At 36.8% G+C, this 27471-nt stretch overlaps 1 protein-coding gene across 3 annotated transcripts in view; it reads right to left on the bottom strand.

Moving 5' to 3' along the window:
- Window positions 1–27471, bottom strand: part of LOC115889302 (paired box protein Pax-6-like) — a 178325-nt gene that overhangs the window by 5687 nt on the left and 145167 nt on the right. For all 3 annotated transcript variants that reach the window (XM_030909257.1, XM_030909258.1, XM_030909259.1), the window contains 2 exons: window positions 16503–16670; window positions 4368–4641 (listed from right to left, as the gene is read on the bottom strand). In XM_030909257.1, coding sequence (XP_030765117.1) covers window positions 4368–4641; window positions 16503–16670 — 442 coding nt within the window. The remainder of the gene's footprint in view (window positions 1–4367; window positions 4642–16502; window positions 16671–27471) is intronic.

Raw genomic sequence — 27471 nt, 5'->3', positions numbered from 1 at the left:
TTAATCCTATCTAAATTTTTTCAAATGGAACAAGGGTGGCTCATTAGCATAGTTGGAAAAAGCATTTTTTTACGATTAATTTGGTACCACACACTTAGTATTTCGAGTCAAAATGTCGTTATGAACCGCATGTTACAATTTAAACCAAAAGTCGTAGTCATTTCCGGTGAAAAAAAAATCTAAAAATACTATCAGATAGATTCTATCAGGTTTTTACCAAAAAACTCAGCAATCCTTGATATTTTCAAAACTTTTTTGATGGCATCTATTACGGTTACCGAGATACCTATGCTCGTACCTCGAATTTGTAGCACCCTGTCTAGAAATGTACATTTTTCCTTTTTAATTTATTTAGATTAAATCCATTTATTTCTCATTTTATTTTTTTAATTCCACTATATTATGGAAAAGGATATTTTGGATATGGAGAAAGGAATGATAGAGGCACGGCTGTAATGAATTACCTAGAGGAAAACACCTATACGCAATGAACTCATTCTATAAGAAGAAACCGCAACGAAAGTGGACATGGCTACTCTTATGGAACAACGAGAAACGAAATTGATTATATACTAACTACTAAGAAAAAGATCGTTAGGGATATAACAGTCCTAAACAGCTTGATCACAGGATGGTCAAAGCAAACATATCTATTGATAGTAATTTCGAAATGAAAAAGAAAATTAATAGCAACCACGAACAACTGGACATGAATAAACTTGCAGAGAATAAAACGATTTATAAAGAAATGCTAAAGGAACAGTTAGAACAAACCTTAAGAAGTGAAAACGGAACTGTAGACGAAATAAACGATACACTGCCAAGAGCGATGAAAAAAGTAGGAAACGAAGTTGCACAAAAGGACATAAAGAAAGAAAATTACATCTCAGAAGATATAAAAAATCTCATGGATAAAAGGCGTAACCTGAACAAAGAAGGAAAAAGGACATCGATGGAATACACAGAGATAAATAAAACCATAAGAAAAATGATAAAAGAAAATGAAAGAAAGAACCAAGAAATACAAATTGAGAGGGTAATAAAAAATAACAAAAGTATGAAATGTCTAAAACCCACTCTAGGTAGATCGAAATAAATAAAATAAAGGACAGGAACGGCATAGAAACTAACATTAAAGATGACATTATAAAAATCACAGAGTTGTTCTATACAGAACTATACGAAACAAAACGGGAACCGCCGCCGCCGGTAGACACTGTAAAGAAACTCCAAACAAAAATAAGAAACTCAGAACTACAACCTGAAATAAGCAAATCGGAAATAAAGAGCATTGAAGAAAATGAAAAACAACAAATCACCTGGAAAAGACGGAATAACAACAGAAATGCTAAAGTACGGCGGAGAAGCTGTAGTTAATACTGTTACGTTTTTCGTCGGTTCCGTGTGGATAGAAAGTCACAATTTATTTAAACACTATTTATTTAACACTAATTAACAAAAACAATAACGATAAGAGATTTATAGAACTATTTACAAACGATTTATAACTAAGAATTTATTTTGAATTTTAGCGCGTCAACTGCACTCGTCTATTTATAACTGCCCTCTCTAGGCCACAGCCGCCGGCTTTTATACCGACAGCTAAAGATCTCTAGAATAGTCCATAGATCGTTAGGTGCATAGAGAAGGTTTGGATTGTTCTCGTATGTACTACTCCATTCTAGTGGAACTCGATTCTTCTCGAACTTCGAATGAATCATTACGGTGTCTATTCTTTAATGCGATGTTAAGGCCATCCGAGGGCGGGCCATATAGTTAGGTTAGGTCGAGTCCACACCGGTCCGCAACACTGCCCCCTTCTTAGGTACATGCTCGTCCCGACATGTACACGGTGGATGAAGGTATTTGCAAAGCTGGCCCCTGGTACATTGCGTCTGGTAGAAATAGCAGTCTACAGTTTTCTCTCCCGATCTCGATTTGGTTGTAGCAGCAAACAAGGATCTCGATTCCCGTAAATCTGAACAAGACTTCAATCATGTTCCGGATTGTACGCCAACTCAAACCATCGAGTCCACACGCCAGCTTCGGAATGGCTAATCGTGCAATGTTGTTGTTTAGCAGGGCTTCTCTCAGTTCAATCAGGGTCTTCCATAGATTGAGATAAGTCGGCTTACTCGGGGACCATTCCTTGGTGACCAGGTAGAAGATGTGTCTTGCTTGACCATGTGCATTGTCGGTTAGCCTCAAGACGTTTCCAACCTCTGGATCCTGTCGGCGTAGTTCTCCGACACGCCCAAACTTCTCATTGAACGCCGCAGCGATTCCTCTGGACATCCGCAAATCTCGGGCCACACAGTGAGCGAGCGAATAATCTGGAGGCACGGAAAAGAGGTCTCGTTGATCTTCTTTGGTTACACCATAGCGAGCCTTCTCACTGCTGTTGTATCGGGCCATGAAATCGTCAAAGAACATCTCCGAATCAGGGGGATCAAAGCTGCAGGTTCTCACGGTCCCAGCACGATCTTCTATTTCGCCTTGGTAGGGGCTCAAACGGTTGAAATGGACTACCCTCGGCTTTCCTTTTGGCAATTTTCTGATACGGTATACGATGTCATTAATCCTATCCATGACTTCGTATGGCCCTTCCCACGAGGATTGTAGCTTCGGAGATAACCCACGCCGTCTCTTCATTCGGTCACTAGCGCTTTGAATATTTAGGCGGACTCGCTGATGGATGTCGTCCATCCTTTGGCGTAGTCTATGGACATAATCTTCTCCGGCGACATCTTCTCCCGGTCGTCAACCAAACTTCAGATCACAAGGTAGGCGCACTTCCCGTCCCATAACGATGCTGGCTGGAGTTTGCCCCGTGGATTCTTGGACGGATGAACGATAGGCCAACAGGAACAGGTGAAGAAATTTGTCCCAGTCTCTTTGGTGGTCAGAGACTACTTTGGCCAAATAACGGTTGATGGTTCTGTTCATGCGTTCAACCATTCCATCGGATTGTGGATGCAGAGCAGTCGTCCTGGTCTTGCGGATGTTAAGGACTTCACAGACGCCTTGGAACAGATTGGACTCAAATTTTCTTCCCTGATCTGAATGCAGCTCCATGGGAACACCAAACCTGCAGATCCATTCCTTAACAAGAGCATCAACAATGGTGGACGCTTCTTGATTTGGCAACGCGTAGGCGAAGCAACAACAACAATTAAAATCCACGAAGGAACAAAGCCAATTCGCATAGGAAGAGGTGTCAGACAGGGTGACACAATATCCCCTAAACTCTTTAACCAGGCATTAGAAGACGTTTTCAAAAATTTAGACTGGGAAGAAAAAGGTATCAAAATATGTCGACAATATTTGAATCACCTAAGATATGCGGATGATATCGCCTTAATAACAGAAAAGAAAGAAGAACTGGTAGAAATGCTGGAAGAACTGGACACAGCAGCTAGAAGAATAAGCCTAAATATGAACTACACTAAAACTAAAATCATAACAAACACAGATGAAAACATAACAACCAGAATAAACCAAGAAAAAATAGAACAAGTTGAAGAGTATATATATCTGAGACAAATGATTAAACTCAAAAAAGAAAACCAAACAGCTGAAATAAAGAGACGAGTGAGACTGGCCTGGGCAGCACTGGAAAATTAAGTTACATATTAAAAAACAAAAGTTATCCACAGTACCTCAAAACCAAAGTATATAATCAATGTATACTCCCTGTCTCGCTCCCTATTCTTACTTACGGATTCCAGACCTGGACACTGACAAAATCAAATATGGATAAGGTAACAAAATATCAAAGAGCTGTGGAAATACAAATGCTACATGTAAGGCTGGCAGATAGAAAAAGGAATGAGTGGATCAGAGGAAAAACTAAAGTAAGGGATGTGAGAAGTGAAGTAGCAAAATTGAAATGGAAGTTTGCCGGTCACAATGTCAGACAAAAGGATGATCGATGGAACAAATGCATCGTAAGCTGGAGGCCCTGGGAGAATAGAAGAAGTAGAGGAAGGTCTCAGATGAGATGGGTGGACGATCTGAGGAAACATGCAGGCACAAGATGGATGAGCGCGGTGACAGAGAGGGAAGAGTGGAAGAGATTGGGGGAGGCCTATGTCCAACGATGGACCGAAGAGGCTGAATAGATAGATAGATGGAAAAGGAATGTAAAGATCGTTAAAAAAAATAAAATATTTAATTTTTTGTTTGTTTTAAAGTTCGTGATAATAGCCGATTAATATTCGAATTACTTTAATTCATTTACAACCAAACAAGCCAAATCAGAATAGCCAAAATGCCAGCTATTTCAGTCATTGTTGATCGCTCTGTATGTTACTAATTTTTTAAACTACTCTGGACATTTATAATAAAACAGTCTAATTTATGTTTACCTGTAAGTATCTGTTATAGACATGGAGGGTGCGATAGGCGAGTACATTGCTGGACTAGTATTTCCGAAGTTTTGTAATCTAGGAGGGGACGTATTGGGTCCTGGCCCATCCGATGGTGCCTGGGTTCCTCTCCTTTGGTTCCTCAATTTTTCTTCTCGTCTCCATTTTGCTCTCCTGTTTGAGAACCATACTTGAATTCTGGCTTCGGGCAAACCGATCTTGGCAGCTAGTCGTTCCCTGGCGAAGACATCCGGATAGTGCGTCCGCTCAAATTCTAAAAAATTGCATTCGTTGTTCTTATTTTAATTTTTATAACGGAGATTGTAATTAAGAAAGTATTCTTGTCTAGAATTATTCCACTCAATACAATTCCGATTCAACATTGGTTTGAAAATTACAATCAATGAAAATTTCGATATAGTTTTATATATAAAGTAACAGGCGATTTTCACCTTCACTTTGACGCCGTTTTTTTTGGTCATATTATATTTAGACGTTTACAGGGTGGTCCGAACTATATTCCGGAAACTTTGGCAGCATATTCTGTAGATAAAAGTAAGTAAAAAAGTTCGTATAAATGTATGTCCTAAATTGCTTAGTTTCGGAGAAAGAGGGTGTAGAAGTTTCATGTTTATTTCAATTTTTTCCAAATAATTTCTTAAGTAACGTCAATATTTAGATGAAAATTGGTGTCTGGGAGTTTTTTGACACGATAAATTTGATTTTGATGTCAATATGACTCCTATGTGTAGGGGACGCCACCTACATGTGTTTAACTGTTTTGAAGAGTCATAACTTTTCGTCCGTACTTGTATAAAACTACTGAGTGAAAAAATATACATTTCCGTGATTTTTTATGTAACAAATATCTTTTGGTAAAAATCGCTACAAGTAACTGTTCTCAAGATATTTAGAATGTAAATAGTCAATACGTGTCATTATTGACCAAAAATAAACATGTTGAGTAGATTGTTATTTGACTGAAATTACAAATTTGGGAAATGTTTAATTTTTTAAATTAATCATAAATTTTTCTCGGAAAAAATGATGATAAAACAGTTTCTGTTGAACTTTAGACACAAAATCATTTAAAATTTATAATTTTGGTCTAATAACTATTTAGTTTACATGTTTAATTTATGTCAATGATGACAGGTATTGATAAGATCAATTCCAAATATCTCGAAAACCATTACTCGTAGCGATTTTTTTTCCTTAAAAAACGTCGTAAATATACAGGGTCCGGCAATAGTGCGTCGGGCATCTGTAGCTCCTACAATAAAAAACTTGTAAATTCTGTTTAAGTGAAAACCTAAAGTATGTACCAGGATGTATCTCAGGAAAATATTTTAACTTCTATAGGGTGGCTCAAAAAAGTATGAGTGGATCTGGATGATTTTTTTAAATGGAACACCCTGTATATTGTTGCATTTTTGGCGTCCTTTTAGACCACTTTACATAATCCTAAGATATGAGCAAAATATTTTTCGATAGTTTCAGAGATATTAATCAATAAATCAAAAATATATATTTTTCAGCCCTTCTTAAAAAGAATTATTAAAAATACAAGAACTGTTCTGAAATCAAAATTATATTAGGTATTTACTTTAGATGGTCTGTTCTTACTTTGCTATAAATATGGTAATCGTAGATCATACAATCATACAGGATGTTCAATATTCTACGCCAAACTTTCTAAAATATAAAATAATTTTTCTATGTTTTTTTAAATGAAACACCCTGTATATTATTTTTTTATTGGATGGAGAGTTAAAGAATGAACATTTTTTGTATTTAAAGTATTTCAAAATTTTTAATAGTTTTGCAGATACACGCAGTATTACTTCATATGGTGCTTTCAATGGTAAAATACACGAGAAAAATCATTAGGTGGATTTGATAAAAATTTAATGAGGAATATGCCATATGAAATATAAAACCGCGAATATCTGCGAAACCGTTAAAAATTTTGAAATACTCTAAATATAAAAAATGTTCATTTTTTAATTCTCCATCTATTGAAAACATAATATACAGGGTGTTCCATTAAAAAAACGAAGAAAAATTAGTTTATATTTTAGAAAGTTTGGCGTAGAGTTTTGAACATCCTGAATGATTTACGTTTTCCATATTTATAGCAAAGTTAAGTACAGACCATCTACAGTAAATATCTAATATAGTTTTAATTTCAGGACAGTTCTTGTATTATTAATAATTTTTTTAAGAAAGGCTGAAAAATATATAATTTTTATTTATTTATTAATATCTCTGAAATTATCGGAATATATTTACTGATGTTTTAGGATTTTGTAAAGTGATCTGAAAGGAAGCCAAAAATGCAATAATATACAGGGTGTTCCATTTAAAAAAAATCATCCAGTTCCACTCAAACTTTTTTGAGCCACCCTATAGAAGTTAAAATATTTTCCTGAAATACATCCTAATACATACTTTAGGTTTGCACTTAAACAGAATTCCTAAGTTTTTTATTCTAGGAGCTACAGATGCCCGACGCACTATTGCCGGACCCTGTATATTAGGTAGGTGGCGCCCTCTACAAGTAGAAGTCATATTGACCTCAAAATCAAATTTCTCGTGTCAAAAAAAAGAAGAAATTATTTGGAAAAAATCAAAATAAAAATGAAATTTCTACACCCTGTATCTCCTAAACTAAGCATTTCAGGACATAGATGTATACGAACTTTTTTACTTATTTTTATCTGCAGAATATGTTGCCGAAGTTTCCGGAGTAGAGTTTGGACCACCATGTATATTGTTGCTGCATTATAAGTAGTTTAGAGAGGACTTGATCTTTTTAGACAAGGTATTGTTGTTATCTGCTTATATAGTGACTAAAATAATTCACAAAAAAATTGCCTAATATTTGTATATACAGGGTGAGTCTTAAATAAGTACAAATATTTCTAGGGGTAGTATATTTCGAATTTTTTGAAAAAAAAATTGGATTTTTTTAGTTTTTAAACCATAAGGACTTATTTGAAAAACGTCAAATAAATCCTTATTATTATATTATAATTTATCGATATCTATCAGCCCTGTAAATATTTGCACTTATTTAAGACTCACCCTGTATATATATACAGGGTGGCGCACCTCATTCGCCTCGGTTGTTTCTACGAAAACTGAAAGATGTAGAAAAAAAAATTTATGGGTATATGTGGGGAGGCAATGTGCACAATTTAAAATTATTGTTGCGGACCGGTGTGGACTCGACCTAACCTAACTATATGGCCCGCCCTCGGATGACCTTAACATCGCATTAAAGAATAGACACCGTAATGATTCATTCGAAGATTCGAGAAGAATCGAGTCCCACTGGAATGGAGTAGTACATACGAGAACATTCGAAACCTTCTCTATGCACCTAACGATCTATGGACTATTCTAGTAAACTTTAACTGTAGGTATAAAAGCCGGCGGCTGTGGCCTAGAGAGGGCAGTTATAAATAGACGAGTGCAGTTGACGCGCTAAAATTCAAAATAAATTCTTAGTTATAAATCGTTTCTAAATAGTTCTATAAATCGCTTATCGTTATTGTTTTTGTTAATTAGTGTTAAATAAATAGTGTTTAAATAAATTGTGACTTTCTATCCACACGGAACCGACGAAAAACGTAACAATTGGTGTCAAGTGTGGTGTGTGTGATAGACTAGAAAAATAAAAAGACTAATAATGGCTCCGAAAAAATTGTTGAAATTCTTGAGAGTGTCCGAACTGAAATGCATATTGGAAGAGAGAGAGTGCGAGACAGATGAAAAGAAAAGCATTTTGCAAGCCAGACTGAGAGACGTTTTGAGGGAGGAAGGCGAGGATCCGGACACATTTTGCTTTGAATTGGAAGGTGACCTTGACTCGTGCCTACAACAATTAGAAGATAAAATGACGGAAAATTCTCAAAAATTGGAAGACAGTTTGAACGATAAAATTACAGAGAATTCTCAAAATTTAGAAGACAGTTTGAAAGATAAAATTATGGAAAATTCCCAGGATTTAATTAATATTTTAGAGGATAAAATCATAGAAAATTCTAAAGATCTACAAGCCAGTTTTAGTGACAAAATACTTAATTTAGAAGAAAGTTTAAACAATAAGATTATAGAGAATTCAACGGAACTACAAGACAAAATAACAGAGATTGAGGAAGATGTAAATAGAAAAATCGAAATTTTGAAAGAACAAATAGCAAAAGCAAATTCACCAAAATGTCAAGAAACATCGGAGGGACCGAAACTAGTCGAAAATAGGTATGCCTCAAAATCAGTTATGAAACCTCCACAGTTTGACGGAAAAACCGCTTGGGCCAATTATTTTTGCCAATTTGAAGCCGCTGCGAGAGCGAACGGCTGGACAATCGCTGAAAAAGCTACCGCTTTGACTATCGCACTGCGAGGAGATGCGACTGATATCCTGCAGACACTGTCACCATCGGAACAGGGAGATTATCAGCAATTGGTACGACATTTAGAAATGAGGTACAGCCAAGCTCATTTGGAACATGTCTATCATTCCCAGCTAAAAAATCGCATTCAAAAGGCAAATGAGTCTCTGCAGGAGTTTGAAGCCGATGTAGCCCGCCTCGTTCGCCTTGCGTACCCTGTACCCTGCTACGCCTGAGAATGTTATGGAGCGGTTGGCAGTACAGGCATTCTCCGACGGCTTACGTGACAACGATACAAGACAAGCGCTTCTCCTAGCCCACCCAACGTCATCGGTGGATGCTTTAGCACGTGCCCTAGAATTCGAGGCCGCGAAATAAAGTTCTCGGTCTTTAGGAAGAGTACGGGCCATCGACGAATGTTCCGACGAATCCGTGGAAGGAATTGTTCGGAAAGTAATGGACCAGTACATGGGCAAGAAGGGACCGATTCGTTGCCGGAACTGCGGACAGGTAGGACACGTGCGAAGCCGTTATAAGGAGAAGAACGAAGAACCGGCTTCGTCGAGGTCGGAAAACTACTAAGGGTCGAAATGAAGGGGCACACGTCGACCTGTACCCAACATGCCCCAACGAAAACTGCTCGAGACGCCTCGCTACAACACAAATTCAACAGCATTTTTGTGGATGGTTTTGTTGATGGAGAGTTCCGGACCATGCTGTTGGATACAGGTGCGACGAAAACTATCATCAGACCGGACATTCTTAAAATATCGAAGAAGGTTAAAACAACACAATGGCGACTACATACTGCTACAGGGGGCTCCGCTGCTGTCCATGGAGAAGTAAGCCTTAATTTTGTTATTGGGAGCACCAGTTTTGAACATCCAGTGTTAGTAGCAGATATCGAAGATGAACTTATTCTCGGAATGGACATTATGACCACTAGAGGTTTTGAACTAAACTTCAAACAGGGAATTTTGAAAATAAATGAAGAAGTGGTTCTACATCGAAAATGTGAGGAGACGCTTCGCGTGGTGGTAGCAGAAGATGTTTCGATCCCTGAGCGCTGTGAGATATTTTTGGATGGTTGCCTAGAAGGTAAAATGAATAATGGGAGTATTATTCTGTTGGAGCCAAGGAACCATGACAGCGAAATAGGACGAGGGATCGCTGTTGGAAAAGCCCTGCTACGAGCGAAGAAAACTGTACCGGTGAGAGTAATGAACACGAATTATTATTCTGTATCCTTGAAGAAGGGAACCCTCTTAGGGTACTGTTGTTCGGTCTCCTCAGTCGTTCGAAGCGTGGAAGCCTCCAAAGTTTCGACTTCAAAAATTCCGGACAAAATGGTGAAGGAGTTAGTAAACGTTAAAGGATTATCTCCCGAAAATAGAAGAAAATTGAGAAACCTGATAATCAAGTATCAAGATGTGTTTGATAAAGGAGAAGCAGGACAGAGAGGTCGTACCAATTTAGTACAACACAAAATTGATACCGGAGATGCACGACCAATCAAACAAAATCCGAGAAGACTTCCGCTCGCCAAACGTGAAGAAGCTGATAAAATCCTTCGAGAAATGAAAGAAGAGGGTGTCATCGAACCATCTAACAGCCCGTGGACATCGCCGGTAGTACTAGTAAAGAAGAAAGACGGTACCACCAGGTTCTGTGTTGATTATCGGCAGCTCAATAATGTTACCAAGAAGGATAGTTATCCCCTGCCGAGGATAGACGATACTCTAGACACGCTGGCGGGGTCAACGATATTCTCTACGTTAGATCTGAAGAGTGGATATTGGCAAGTCGACATGGCGCCGAAAGACAGAGAGAAGACAGCGTTCTCGGTGGGCTCCGGACTGTGGCAATTTACCGTCATGCCTTTTGGATTGTGCAACGCGCTAGCTACCTTTGAGAGACTAATGGAGTCTGTGTTAAAGGGACTATCCTGGACTACCTGTTTAGTGTACCTGGATTACATCATGGTGGTTGGGAAATCCTTTGACGATCATCTGAAGAATTTGGAAGAAGTTTTCAAGCGACTAGGGAGCTCTGGTTTGAAACTTAGCCCCAAGAAATGTCATCTGTGTCAAGAAAAGGTACACTACTTGGGCCATGTAGTCTCCTCCCAAGGAGTTGCGGTAGATCCACAGAAGACCAAGACAGTGGAAGAGTGGCCAATACCTAAAGATAAACATGAACTACGAAGCTTTATGGGACTATGCACGGCAATAGTATTATTGCCGCTATGTACAGGGTTTCGCCACCATCGCAAAACCATTGACCAGACTTACCGAAGGCGAGAGGCGTTTCTCTTGGGACTCAGATTCTGACGAGTCATTCCGAAAATTGAAGAAGGCCCTGACTAGTGCGCCCATACTTAGCTACCCTCTTGGCAACGGAAACTTTATATTGGATACCGACGCTAGCAATGTTGCGTTAGGCGCTGTTCTGTCTAAGATCCAGGATGGTCAAGAAAAAGTCATTGGTTATTTTAGTAAGACCTTGTCAAAACCGGAAAGGAACTACTGTGTAACCAGACGAGAATTACTAGCAGTAGTTAAAACAGTGGAACACTTCTACAAGTATTGTAACAGGGAGAAATTTTGAGGGTCGGTCTGATGAAGTAAAAGGCGATAGTTTAAGTTCCTCGTGTATTTCTCTTTCTCTTTAGTAACTCTTTGCTATAATGGCTAGAAAATTATATAAATGATTTGCTGATCTTAAATATTATGGATAAATCTTACCTAGCACCAAGTTAATTCATACAAAATATAATAACTAATAAGATGTATGGTGAAATTTTAAACCACAGGCTGCCGCTGTTATTTGCAAAAGTTAAGAATAAATGTAGAAATAAATTTACTTAAATCGAAGATATTTTTTATCCGCATACCAGATTTATTTAATAAAATGGGTATGAGCGGCGACATCTACAAGAGGTGTGTTTCAACGCATTGAATGTTAATAAGGTTTACTACATTTACACCAAAATATTCCCATGTAGTTCCGCAATTTAACAACAAATAATCAGTAACCTAATATATTCTGTTTCAGTATCTCTATGGAAGAAAGTTCTTGTTAAGAACAGACCATGCTACTTTGAAATGGCTGTTGCAGTTTAAGAATCCCGAAGGGCAGGTAGCTAGATGGATTGAACGATTACAAGAATTTAACTTCGACACAGAACATCGAGCTGGGGCAATCCATCGGAATGCCGACGCACTTTCCAGAAGACATTGTTCCCGAGCAGAAGAGAAAGAAGTGAAACTCCTAAGAACAACTGTGGTTAATGATAGTTGGCAACCCGAAGATCTTGCAAATGACCAAACCAGTGACCCAGAATTAGGTTTAGTAATTAACTGGAAAAGCGCATGCCAAAGACCAGCGTGGGAAGAAGTTTGCAGATATTCGCCGAACGTAAAGTCGTACTTGGCCCAGTGGAATTCCTTGGTAATAGATAACGGACTACTTCGCCGTGTGATCGAGAGACAGGAGAGACAAGAAGAGAGAAGGCAGATCGTCATTCCAAAGAAGATGGTCTCAGAAGTCTTGGAGGAGGTTCACAATGGAACCAGCGGTGGACATCTGGGTGTTACCAAGACACTTGGCAAGCTGCGTGAACGGTTCTACTGGGTGAACTGCAAAGAAGATGTGAGGGCCTGGTGTAAGAAATGTGACATTTGCGCAGCCATCAATGGGCCACAAAAGCGTGGTAAAGCCCCTATGCGCCAGTACAATGTAGGCAGTCCCTTCGAACGAATAGCGATCGACGTGGCTGGTCCTTTCCCGGAGACGAACGATGGCAACAAATACATTGTGGTAGTAATGGATTACTTCAGCAAATGGGTCGAGGCCTACGCGTTGCCAAATCAAGAAGCGTCCACGATTGCTGATGCCCTTGTTAAAGAATGGATCTGCAGGTTTGGTGTTCCCATGGAGCTTCATTCAGATCAGGGAAGAAACTTTGAGTCCAATCTGTTCCAAGGCGTCTGTGAAGTCCTGAACATCCGCAAGACCAGGACGACTGCTCTACATCCACAATCCGATGGGATGGTTGAACGCATGAACAGAACTATCAACCGTTATCTGGCCAAAGTAGTCTCTGACCACCAAAGAGACTGGGACAAATTTCTTCACCTGTTCCTGTTGGCCTACCGTTCATCCGTCCAAGAATCTACAGGGCAAACTCCAGCCAGCATCGTTATGGGACGGGAAGTGCGCCTACCCTGTGATCTGAAATTTGGTTGCCGACCGGGAGAAGAAGTCGCCGGAGAAGATTATGTCCACACACTACGTCAAAGGATGGACGACATTCATCAGAGAGTCCGCCTAAATATTCAAAGTGCTAGTGACCGAATGAAGGAACACTACGACATTCAAGCTGAGCATGGAGGATACCAACCAGGGAAGTTGGTGTGGCTATATAACCCGCAGAGACGTCGTGGGTTATCTCCGAAGCTACAATCCTCGTGGGAAGGGCCATACGAAGTCATGGATAGAATTAATGACGTCGTATACCGTATCAGAAAATTGCCAAAAGGAAAACCGAGGGTAGTCCATTTCAACCGTTTGAGCCCCTACCAAGGCGAAATAGAAGATCGTGCTGGGACCGTGAGAACCTGCAGCTTTGATCCCCCTGATTCGGAGATGTCCTTTGACGATTTCATGGCCCGATACAACAGCAGTGAGAAGGCTCGCTATGGTGTAACCAAAGAAGATCAACGAGACCTCTTTTCCGTGCCTCCTGATTATTCGCTCGCTCATTGTGTGGCTCGAGATTTGCGGATGTCCAGAGGAATCGCTGCGACGTTCAATGAGAAGTTTGGGCGTGTCGGAGAACTACGCCGACAGGATCCAGAGGTTGGAAGCGTCTTGAGGCTAACCGACAATGCACATGGTCAAGCAAGGCACATCTTCTACCTGGTCACCAAGGAATGGTCCCCGAGTAAGCCGACTTATCTCAATCTATGGAAGACCCTGATTGAACTGAGAGAAGCCCTGCTAAACAACAACATTGCACGATTAGCCATTCCGAAGCTGGCGTGTGGACTCGATGGTTTGAGTTGGCGTACAATCCGGAACATGATTGAAGTCTTGTTCAGATTTACGGGAATCGAGATCCTCGTTTGCTGCTACAACCCAAAGCTGAGATCGGGAGAGAAAACTGTAGACTGCTATTTCTACCAGACTTCGCAATGTACCAGGGGCCAGCTTTGCAAATACCTTCATTCACCGTGTACATCTCGGGACGAGCATGTACCTAAGAAGGGGGCAGTGTTGCGGACCGGTGTGGACTCGACCTAACCTAACTATATGGCCCGCCCTCGGATGACCTTAACATCGCATTAAAGAATAGACACCGTAATGATTCATTCGAAGATTCGAGAAAAATCGAGTTCCACTGGAATGGAGTAGTACATACGAGAACATTCGAAACCTTCTCTATGCACCTAACGATCTATGGACTATTCTAGTAAACTTTAACTGTAGGTATAAAAGCCGGCGGCTGTGGCTTAGAGAGGGCAGTTATAAATAGACGAGTGCAGTTGACGCGCTAAAATTCAAAATAAATTCTTAGTTATAAATCGTTTGTACATAGTTCTATAAATCTCTTATCGTTATTTCTTATCGTTATTGTTTTTGTTAATTAGTGTTAAATAAATAGTGTTTAAATAAATTGTGACTTTCTATCCACACGGAACCGACGAAAAACGTAACATTATTTTGAAACATACAGGGTGTCTCAGAACTAAGATCCATACCAAAGTTATATTTTGTCTTATGGAACACCCGGTATTTTATTTCATTTTTGGATTCTTGGGCCCAAAAAAAGACATTTATTATAAAGGGTAAATATGTTTAAAATCTTTGGTTTTTGAGATATTTAAAGATATTTAAATATGCACTCTACAAAAGAATTGATTATTAACACCGTGTACATTACTTTTCAGAATTAATTCTGGTGCTGAGTTTAAAGGTAAATAAATAAGTTTTACTGAAAAATGTCATTGCTTCCTTAAATTTATACAGGGGTACCAAAACTTTATGATCTATATTAAGGATTTATTTTACATAAAAACTTTGTTATTTCAAATGCAACACCCTGTATTTTTTTAAATAAATCGAAGCAGATTCAAATGCTCTTTCAAACTATATTAAGGTTTCCTATACCTATCTATCTCAGATTTTGAATAAAAAGCGATTTTTAAATAAAATGGCATGGCAATCAAGATAGCTAGTATCGCCATGGCAATTTTCTAGTGACAGTAAATATTTTCAAAATCGACATTAGTTTATGGACATTATTATTTAAACAGTTTACTAAAATTTACCTACAATAGTTTAATAAGTAAGTATTCTTTATTTTATGAAGAAAAATAAAGCCGTATCTGCTGGCGGAACGAATGGATATGTTACTAGTGATTTTATTTTGTGAGGAAAATTATTTCTTGGCCTTAAGAGCTTATGCTCAGAGATATCCAAATAGGAATCTTCCTGATAAGTGTTCCTTTGAAAAACAACTTGTCCTATTTCCTATTTCGCAGAGTTGGTAGTGTAGTTTATTAAAAACCTATTAGGCAGAAACCTGTCATTGGAAGTGAAGGAATTGAATTTGCCGTAATTGGCTCTTTTATAGAAAATCCATATATCTACAAGTATTAAACTATTGTAGGTAAATTAAATAAAAGTAAGCTGGTATAAATTTAAATAAAGTCTATAAACAAATTTCGATTTTGAAAATAGTTACTAACTGTCACTAGAAAATTGCCATGGCGATAGCAGCCATCTTGATTGCCATTTTATTTAAAAATCGCTTTTTATTCAAAATCTGAGATAGATAGGTATAGGAAACCTTAATATAGTTTGAAAGAGCATTTGAATCTGCTTCGATTTATTTAAAAAATAGAGGGTGTTGCATTTGAAATAACAAAGTTTTTATGTAAAATAAATCCTTAAAATAGATCACCAAATTTTGGTACCCCTGTATAAATTTAAGGAAGCAATGACATTTTTGAGTAAAGTTTATTTCTTTACCTTTAAACTCAGCACCAGAATTAATTCTGAAAAGTAATGTACGGGGTGTTAATAATCAATTCTCTTGTAGAATCCAAAAATGAAATAAAACACCGGGTGTTCCATAAGAAAAAATATAACTTTGGTATGGATCTTAGTTCTGAGACACCCTGTATATTTCAAAATAGTTTTAAATTGTGCACATTGCCTCGCCACATATTTCGTATAATCAACCGAGGCGAATGAGGTGCGCCACCCTGTATAATTTGAAATCATTTAATATATTTTAGTATATGATTACACAATAATCTATGACAAATAGAATTTAATTTAGTAGTACAACATTTATTTAATGTTTAATTTACCACGGAAAACATAATTATACAGGGAGAGTCTTAAATAAGTGCAAATATTTTTAGAGGTAATATATGTCGACCCCAGAAACATGAATTTTGGAAAATTTGAATTTTTTTAATTTTTTTTTAGTTTTTAGTTAAAAAACATATTTTGTTGATAATATGGCAACATAGGTAGTAGAATAAATTGACAAGAAAAAAAATCCAGAAAAGATCTAGTGGTTGTCAAAATTTTTAAAATAAAATTGCGTATAAATTGTGAAGCTCAAAATGTTTTAGTATCTACTTGATATTGAAAAATGATAGAGAATTGTAAAACTAATGCAAAACGTTGAAACGTGTAATTGTGTTCATTTGTCACTGACCTTTTTCTAAACTGTCTATTTGATCGTTAGTAAATGACGTCCTATTTCTTTGAAGTTTCCTTTTGAGCCGCAATCTCGCTTGATCGTCATCCGTTCCTATGCTAGATCCAGCATTAGAGTTGTCTCCTGAGTTTGTCTCATCTGAATTCAGACCGTCCAAATCAATAACTGAAACAAAAGTGGATTTTTAGAAAAAAAGTATGATAACTTCTGTGTATTATGTTAAGGCTAAGGTTATTATCTTAATGCTAAGGATACTTGTCTAGTGTTAAACTAACCAACTATTATGCATACTAACAAAAAGCATGATATTTTGTAAGAATTCGCTTATTTTTGTAAAATAGCAATGATACTATGCGTATCATTCAATGGTGTATCATTGCTATTTTACAAAATAGCAATGATACGCCATTTGATGCAAAAGAAGATAATACCTCTTTTTGAAACTCTATCAATCTTCTTGAGGTATGGCTTAGTAATGATTGAAGATTAATGGCTGAAACCTCCTCCGAAATTGTCATGCCATTTGGATAACAATTTGCCTTAGCCCCTTTTTACAATTTTTTTGCTTGCTTATGATTGTAACTGGGAAACCTACCGAAATCTCTTCTTCACGGTGAACTTGTAGAGGCTAAGAGGAAACCGGGTGGACAACTCAAAAGATACAAAGATGTTGTACATGAAAACTTAAAGGGGATAAGTATGCAGCATCAGTGGGAGGAAGCAGCGCACAATAGAACGCAATGGAGGAGAATTGTAAATTCAGTTGGCAGTAGTAGTAGTAGTAGTAGTAGTAACTGGGAAACGCATCTTTAAGACTTTTTAATTTTAACGCATTTTTAAGAAGTTGGTATTGAGCTTGTGTCAATTACAAATCCGTAAATACAGCCAGAGCTTCTTCAGGAGAAAAATTGCCGAATTGAATATTGGTGTCACTCATTGATTTTTTGAACTCAGTACCTTTCGATAGAGTTTCAGTTAAGGTTTCAACGATTACAAGAGCATCCTTATTCCCACTAGCCTTAAAGCTCATAGTAGTTGCAAAACCCAATTGTTCTTTCGAATGCTCTTCCATTAACCCTTTAATGAGTCTTTGTTTTGTTTTTATACTAACCGGTTGAAATGAGACTTTTGGGGGTTAAACTTGAAATCCCTGTGACTAATAAAATGCTTTATAGCTACGTTTTATTATATTTACGAAACTTGTTTAAGGAAAAGCAACTTTTTTCCACTTTCGATGTAAAACAATGAAAAATGATCGCAGCTGGGTCTCAACACCTTTCTGTTCATCGTCACTAAGAGAGTTGTGATGCAAGAATTGGTCAAACTTAGATGTTGCTTTTAAAAAACCTTTTTTCTTGAGGGTTTCAAAAAGAGAGACTCCTAAAAATTATATTTTACCACCGGTAAAAATAAATATGGAGGTGCCCGGTGGCGTAGAGGTACAGCTTTCGTCTACCAATGTCAAGGTTGTGGGTTCAAATCCTACAGCCGGCATTTCATCAGCCGACTATTTTTAATAAAATAAAAATAGTTTGGTTACCTAGGTCGACTCAGCCTTAAAATGAGTACTTGGGATTCACAATCCTGAGGTAATAATAGGCGGTTGAAGCGTAGTGCTAGCCACATTACCTTCCTTCTATACCGAAGGCTCTAGCATGGCAAGCTGTATCTTGCTACTCCCAAGACGTTAAACGCTATATACGGGAGCTATTATTATTATTAGATTGAAATCATAAATTTTTCTCTTAAATCTTAAAGTCTCTTCTTAAATCTTAATTTTTTTCTAAGAATATAAATCCATTTTCAATCAGACATTCTTTACCTTACAGTCTTCCAGGATAAATATAATATAAAAAATAAATCTGCCACTTCTCACAATCTCTCAGGACACGATCCTCCCTTCTTGGCTCCCCTAAATACGTCACGGAGGCTGCCAGAAGGAGTGCCGCCCCCCGCGATAAGACTCTCTCCGTTACCCCCTCCCCCGCTGGCGGCGGCGGCGGACGCAACCAACCAGAAAGTAATGATAAGGGCCGAAGGAAGTCAGACAGAGGCGGGACTTGGCGGATAGGAAAAGGGTTCTTCTCTCTCGTTTGAAGGGTCGCTTCGGTATTCGAATATGTGCGTGAGGCTCTGCTTGTTGTTTGTAGGGTACAGGCCCGGAATTTCTATGTTTTAAAGGAATATTTGTTTTGGATATTACTTCTTTCAAATGTTTTCTTATATAGGGTGATTCATGGCCATGGTACATTAGACTAGATTTGGGTGAAAACGTGATTTTACACTCACAGCGACTGTGATTTATATCGTTATCGTAATAATAACCTGTCCGTTATATTTTATTTACTGTTACTTCATAGCTTCGACTGTGATTTCACTATCAATCTGTCTTTTTATGATGACGACCACGACGGAAGACCACCGTATAGCGACAACACTAGACTATGCCCTTCTGATCATGTTATTATACAGAATGTCCCAGAAATAAGTGCAAGTATTTTAAGGGGTGGGAGATCTCGATAAAAGAAACATATTTTCTCTTTATCGTTTTTCAAATAAGTCGAAAATAACGGTGTTATTTTACTTTGAAAATTTAAAAAAAAAATGATTTTTTGCTAAAATTTTGAGAACCACTGGATATTTTCTGAGAGACATGAATGTCAATGTAATCGCTTGTTTTATAGATTATAGAAAAGCCTTTGACTGCGTTAACCATCAAAAACTTATAAAAGTCCTCAAAACAACCGGAATAGATAGAGAAGAAATTCGATTGATTATAAATCTCTACTGGCAGCAAAACGCAGTGGTTAAAATTGAAGGAACATCGTCAGAAGAAATCACGATTAAACGAGGTGTAAGACAGGGCTGTGTGCTGTCACCGCTCTTATTTAATATATATTCAGAGGCTATCTTCAAAGAAGCTCTAGAAGGAATCGAATGTGGAATTAAGATTAACGGGAAAGTGATCAATAATATCAGGTATGCCGACGATACAGTTGTGCTGGCCGAGAATGAACAAGATTTGCAGAGGCTAATGAATGAATTAGTTCGGCATAGTGAAAACTGCGGTCTCCTCATAAATACCACAAAAACGAAGGTTCTTGCATTCACCAAAACACCTGTGCAGATTCACCTGGATATCAACGGTGACCCAGTAGAGCAAGTGTCTTCATACAAGTATCTGGGGTGTATTGTAAATGATCAATGCGACCCGAAGAAAGAAATTAGAAGCCGCATAGAACAGGCTAGAAAAACATTTATAAATATGAGACAATTTTTCACAAGGTCAGATTTGAGTTTGGAGCTACGGGTACGCATGGTCAGATGCTACATTTTTTCAGTTCTCCTGTACGGGTGTGAGAGTTGGACTCTTGACATATCGTTAGAAAAAAAACTAGATGCCTTCGAAATGTATATTTAGCGCCGTATATTAAGAATATCATGGGTCCAAATAGTTTCAAATGTGGAGGTTCTTAATCGAATGAGAAAACAGAAAGAACTCATGCTTACCATCAAAGAAAGAAAAACACGTTACATAGGCCACATAATGAGGGGTAAAAAGTATGAACTTCTCAGATTAATAATTGAAGGCAAAGTCCAGGGCAAAAGATCTATCGGCAGACGCCAGAATTCCTGGCTAAAGGACATTCGTATATGGTTTGGTTGCTCATCAATCGACATATTTCGTATGGCTGTATCTAGAATGACGTTAGCTATTTGGATCGCCAACCTTCGAAAGGAGACGGCGTCGTAAGAAGAAGGATATTTTCTGGATTTTCTTTCTTGTAAATTTAATCTACCACCTATGTGGCCATATTATCAAGAAATAATTATGTTTTTTAACTAAAAACTAAAAAAAAATCCAAAAAATTCCGAATTTTCAATTTTTTTTTCGCGAAGGAAACTTAATAGGCGTCTTTCTGGGGTTGAACTATACTACCAGTTAAAATACTTGCACTTATTTCTGGGACACCTTGTATAAAATAAGGAAATAATTATTTACATTAATCTATAATATAATATGTATATACAGGGTCCAGCTATAGTGCATCGGACATCTGTAGCTCCTGTGCAAACCTAAATAAATTATGTCCTATGATGTATTTCAGGAAAATATTTTAACTTCTATAGGGTGGCTCAAAAAAGTGTGAATGGATTGGATTGGAATGATTCCTTTCAGGCCACTTAACATAATGCTAAGATATGAGCAAATATATTTTGGATAGTTTCAGAGATATTAAAAATAAATAAAAATATATATTTTTCAGTCTTTCTTAAATAAGTGTTATTAAGTTTATCTCGTTGAGCGGCTGATTGTTTTTATTTTTACAAAATTATTCTTCAGAATATATTTATTTATGTACTGCAAAATTTTATAGTGTGTTTTTGCTCAATGTCTCGGGGCGCCTCGCTGGACCTCGCATTTTTTGTGGCGTCTCGGGCCCCGGTGTGTACTTCCAGCATTAGGAAGTATAATTCGTGGAAATTCTAAACAAAAAAATAAAAAGGTAAATATTTTGATATCTTCAGAAGGTCTAACTTGCATTATAATTTATTATTCCAGTTAAAAAAAATTAGATGAGTTCAAAACTACGGTAGCGAGCATAATTTTATGTCTTATCACCGGTTTTGCTAGTGAGGTATAATTGGAGCTATTTCGCCTATAACGAAATTTTTTAAAGGTACATAATTATAATTTTAGAAGATGTCCATAAAACATTTAATCACTAGTTGATTAAAAAAGCATATACCATTAATATTGCAAGTTATATTTCATCCTCTTCGATCCTATTCAAAAGTGAAAGTTTATGGATTTACTGTTGGTGACGGTTGGTCTTGTGAACCCTTGTCTATTAATTTCTGATCGAAGACAAGGGTTCCTTCGAGGACGTAGTTCAAGTGGCTTATGAGGTAGGTATTGGGTTAAAAACATATGCCTTATTTTTTAGAAAACTGAATATTTGGGATCTTAGTCTTTAGTATCGTATAGATTTTAAAGGGAAGCTGAAGGCGGACTCGTACCGGGTTTGTCAAATTTACGCTTTTTCATTCTCTTTTTAATTAATCATTTATTCGTGGATTTTGTTTATTATTAGTTGCAAGTAAGCTCAGTAGTTAATAAATGTTGTATAGTATATGTAAGTAAATGCGACTTTTATTTCAAAGGAGACGTGTTGTTAAGACGGGTAGTTTTAGTGACGCGACACTATTGATCAAACCAGTGTCAGAAATTATGAAGCTATAAAATGTTTTGGGAGAGTTGAATATCCGGGAAAGTTGAGTTATTGAATGTTATTGCACCCAACAACGCCCTAATTACGCTCTCCTTTACGCCTTAACATTTTTTTAGACAATTTTATTAACATTTGAAATTGTCATAACACAACAAGACACCTAGTTCGAATTCCTTTTCACTTATTTTTTACTACCCGAAACAGCGTTACATCATACAAACCTTGTACCTGAGTGTTTTATAGTCTCAATAACTACACTAGCAAAAAACTAAAATACTTAAATATGACAAAACCCCGATTTCAATATTATTTTAATCCGATCAACATGACGGCGGCTTGAACATTTCTGATTTTTATTGTTGAAAAATTGTGTTGCGAGACTTGGAATTTTTTACATTCGATGTTTTTGATGGGATAATTAGATTACAATCGAAGAAAAAACCGCTAAAGGCCGTCACACACCACGACACAAATTCGTCCAACTTCCCGCACGTCTAATTCCCGTATTTTCCCGTTTAATCCGTCGGGGCGGTAATCGATGCAAATTCAATAAGCGGTGGGAGACGTGCCCCCCGGGGGCGCCGCACGTTCGCCCCCTCGTCGATTCCCGACACGGCCTAATCTGCTTGTCGTCGCGTCGCGTTTGTTGTGCCCCGAGCGTGGCGCTCCGTTTCAGTTTGCGTGTACGTGTTTGTTTAGGATTAGTTCTCGAGGTTTCGCTTGTGTTTTTGTTTGGGTTCGGGATCAGAAGGTTGAGTTGACAAGAAATTAGTTAACAGTAGGATAATGACAAAGTATAACACCTCTTAAACGCATTTATTGTTTAAGAGGAGTTTAAGAAGAAGTTTAAATACCATTTTTTTCCATAGCAACTGTTAAAATTGCCTTATATCTATCAAAAATAGTAGATAAAATATTACTTTAACCGCAAGGGTAGATTAAATGATACTTTAACAGCGAGGATAGGTTAAAAACTATATTTCTTCTCGCACGGTTTTTAATTGCTTCCATTTTTGAAAATCTTTGTATTCCTTTTCATAAGTTATTCGGGATTTAAATGGAAGTAGTTTGGATATGGCGTTTGTCGCCTCAGCTTGAATATCTGTTGGTAATGTACTTATTTCGTTTTGAGCAATTTCTGGCTTCAATTCAATCAGCAATCGACACGAAAGAGAATTAAAGTGACTCAAAACTGACAACTAAATAGACAGCTTTATTTATTTGTCAAATCACATAGAAACCAATGCCAACCCAGCACAATATTTTTTCTACTCGTAATAAATTGCTTGAAATAATAATTTCTGAATATTTTTTAAAACGTAACTCGCTATGAAAAAAATTATTGTTTTATACACGATACACGACGATTGCATTATTAAACGATTGTATTACAATGAAATTGCATTATCGTCTCCCGAAATGAATTCAATCTTTTCGGTCGACGATATAATACCACTTTATCGTCTTGTATAAAAAATAACTAATTTATGTATTTATTCATGTTTCTACATTGCTGGCAACTATTACTTTTGGGGCCGTATTTACGTGTGTGAAATCCAATATCGTCGTCGTTGTCGAAGATACGAAAAAAAAAATTATACAGATGTTGCATGGTTTATAAAGGGGCATATCCTAAAAACATTTTGTTGCATACAGGGCGCCAATAAAAATTATGATAAAACTGTTCTTTCTTTGTTCTTTGTTCAGTATAGTCTGTCCAACGACAAGATCCTTGACAGTGATAAATGTGTCTGTCATTTTATTTTCAAAGTAGTTTATTTTTTCTTTGTTTATGTTTATTTTATTTTACAAATAAATAAGTTGGAACCTTGTTGGAACGCATAGCGGAAAATTAATATATTTAAAATTTGAGTGACAAGTGATTACTTCAGAATATTGTGAAAAAAAATGTATAAAAAATTGAAAAAATCTAATCGAGTTATTTTATTAAAAACAATTACAGTATGTGTTAATACAAAACAAGCAAGGGTGTATTTTAAAGAACACCACATACCAAAAAAAGATATAAAAAAGATTTCCTACTTTCAAGCCGTGTTTGAAGCTCAAGCAACTTCCTGCATTTATTGTTACATTCATCAATATAATTATTCAATATGACTATTATCTACCTATCGTGTGCTGCTATTTTACAGATACTCCAGTTTTAGTATCGTATACAAACTTTATTTGTGGTTAATACAACTCTCTAGCCATAATCTCTGGCAAACTGTAAACTATGGTCTGGGTCAACACTTAATTTCCTCTTTGAGTTTTCATCCGCTTAATTTTAAAAAACACGAAACTCACGTAACAACACCAGTCCAAAATGCAAAATATTTATCATTTATCATTTATATTTGACATAAAATTATAACCTATAATTTGGCAAGAGTTTGACAACTCTCAAAAATTTTTAAGTCGAGTTCATACGGCGCACATACGGCAAATCTGCCAGTTTAGCGTGCCAAAAATAGTTGTATATATTCAAGTGATTTTTTATGCTTGAATTTGCCTGAAATATCATTGTGAGCAATCAAATAGACATAAAATATACAGAGTTTTTTTATTAACAGGATCCTTTCACATTTTAGATAATTTTTTTTTCTTAAGTTCCTACCTTTTTCACTATCTAGGTACTATGTTAAAAGTTTAACTTTTGGCACTAGTGCAAAAATTAACTCATTAGGGCAAAAAATGATAAAAAAATAAATTGTGCAACATATCCAAAACGCATTTACTACGGGGGAAAGCGGATCGATGTTCTCCCGACTACCTATAAAGAAAACCCCCTGTATCAGACGGAGGACAATCGGGGACGCAAATCTTTTAATGCTTGTAAAGATAAAGGTCTAATCTAACTGTAAGAGAAGAACCGAGAGTGGTACTAGGTGGAACTTTTTTTATAGCTCTCACACAAACTAGTCATTTACACAAAAAAATGAATAAAATTTATTCCATGACAAGCCTTCCTTACAAATAAAAAAGAAAAATACATTATAATTACATAAATAACAAGTACTAACCTGAAGCTTCACAGCCCATTTTAAAGAAATTATTGGGTAATAACAATAAACAACAGTACCAATTTTAAAAACAAGTGTTTGCATGTTATCGCGAACGTTATCAAAACTTCAGAGTTAAAGCGCGCTATTTCCGCGCCTATTGCTACTTTATTTATTCGCGGTTTTTGATGGCATGCCGACAGATAAGAGCTTCAGCGTATTCAGAACAATCGTGCGTGGACAAAATATGTTTTAAAAATATCATATTTTTTTACTTTTGGCACGCTAAATAGCCATAATTGCGGTATGTGCGGCGCATCGGCGTCCGTTTGTCGTTCATCGTTCAGTTAAACCAATAATATTGAAATATGATCTGTCATTTTTGAAATAAACCAATACAACTGGTTAAAAACAACAAGAGATGATGCATATGACGCATTTATATATAAACCCGTCCATTAATAGTTAATCCAGCTTCCTTAAGCAATTTTTGTACTGTTTTTAAAAGTTCTATATGATGTTCAAAAGTAGAACAAATCAAAATATCATCAAGGTAAGAAAAAATATGAGGTTCATATTTTGGACCAAATATGGAGTCTACAAGACGTTGCTGAGTCTGAACGGCATTACACAAACCAAAAGTTACGACATTAAACTGATAATGACCACGACCAATAATAGAAAAAGCGGTTTTTTCTTTAGATGCCTCGTCCAGTGGAATCTGCCAAAATGCTTTACGAAGATCAATAGATGAGATAAATTTAGCATTACGTAAGTTACATAAAATACGATCTATATACGTGAGGTAAAGGAAAACTGTCATGTTTAGTAATAGCGTTCAAAAATCGTCCATCAAAACAAAATCTATACTCTCCATTAGATTTTTTAACTAATAAGGTAACGTTAACTTAAAAAATATTAGAAACTTTTTTAGTTAAATTAATGGATTGGTATGGACGTCATCTGCTTTTTGTCATCGTCCGTCGAAATCTTACCTGAGAAAAAAAAACGGGGTATACATTATAAACGCATTGTACTCTTCTTACATACGGAAATCTCGACCCAAAACTAACCTTTGCCAGCCCTTAGTATGTATACTATAAATTAAAAAACCTTATTTTACAGAAGATACTTTTTATCTAGCTCCTCCTAAATTTTTCTTTTGTGCTTCTGCTCGTCCAGTATTGGTATAAGTCCGAACTTTTTTGAGTACCATTTTTTTCCCTCGCATATGTTTGTATGAAATATCCTCTTTTATTACCGTGTCCTAACATCTTTTGACACCCGCTAAACCAAAACAGATGTCAAAATATCCGCTCGATAACCATATCCCATTGAAATATTTCGAAAACACGAAAACATACCTCTGCCTGACGTCTTTTTTGCATGGGAAAAGGGCCGTAAAGGAAAAAAATGTGTAATTCTCTTCTCTCTCCTGGAACACATGTCCTTTTAAGTCACCCGATCGACGACGTAGAGAGGGTGAAAAACGGAGAGCTGGTCTTTCTGTTTGGGCATCGAGCCGAAAGCGGCTAGATTGTGAATATAATTGAAAAAGGTAGCCATTTAATGGGGGATTTTCGAATAAGTTATTGTGCAGTGACGCGAGCGCTAGCTTAAGATTCTTTTTTCTTAGTTTTTCTATCTTGTAAAAGGTGAACAGTATCTCATTCATATTACAGCATTATTTATTTACATATAATATTATCACAGATAACATGTTTATAAAAAATGTCTATACCTATGTGGCGGATTCATCTCTCCAAAAAAATCCTCTATGGGTATTTCGCCACTGCCAGAAAATCTACAAAATAAAATAGTTATTTTTTGTAAACACTTCTGCGTTAATCCCAAACGGAAACTACTTGTTAGAAGTTAGGTTTATAGTTATACAAATTTGCCTAAAGAACAAAAAAATGCTAACAATCTAGACGACGGAAAGAGATAAACTTTCCGAAACGTTAAGCATTTTTTTGTTGGTTAGGCAAATTTGTATAACAGTAAACCTAACTTCTGACAAGTAGTTTCCGTTTGGGATTAACGCAGAAGTGTTTACAAAAAATAACTATTTTATTTTGTAGATTTTCTTACAGTGGCGAAATACCCATAGAGGATTTTTTTGGAGAGGACACTGTTATTCGTATATAATCCTCAATAAACATTTCAGTAAATTGAAGTTGAGAAAGAACGGCGAATGCAGATTCTATGGGGAAAATCACTGAGTGCGCCGAGACAACAACCATTCGTGCCATAAATGACTGATATCGAAGATGGAAAACTACCCTCTGGAAAACCGTTTCAGATATTAGCTTTTATTATAGCCTGCATGATGAATTATACCTGAATATCTCTTATCTCCCTTATCTCCTGAAAAAAGAGATTCAAGATTGTCAATATCGACTCTGAATAAATTCAGCACAGGATTAGGAGCGCCTCAAGAGTAGTCTGGAAATTAAAAGACAGGGTTTTCTACAATCATGACTTGAGCACAAAAACGTAACTTGCAGTGTACCGGGAAATATTAATCCCCACCATATTATATGGAAGCGAAACCTGGGTGCCGTACCACCGGCACCGCCGGCACATGAACGCATTAAGCAAGTTGCAACAGAGAACCCTTACACAACTATTAAGAATCAAATGGTACCACGTACCACCGTGTCTCAAACGTGTCGGTCTTTGTATGAAAAAGTTAGCTGCGAGAGTGCCGAAGTCATGATTACTAAATTC

The sequence above is a fragment of the Sitophilus oryzae genome, unplaced genomic scaffold (genome assembly GCF_002938485.1).
Source record: "Sitophilus oryzae breed Bouriz unplaced genomic scaffold, Soryzae_2.0 scaffold_813_pilon_pilon, whole genome shotgun sequence".
NCBI lineage: Eukaryota > Metazoa > Arthropoda > Insecta > Coleoptera > Curculionidae > Sitophilus > Sitophilus oryzae.
This window is presented reverse-complemented; position numbering and strand designations above follow the sequence as displayed.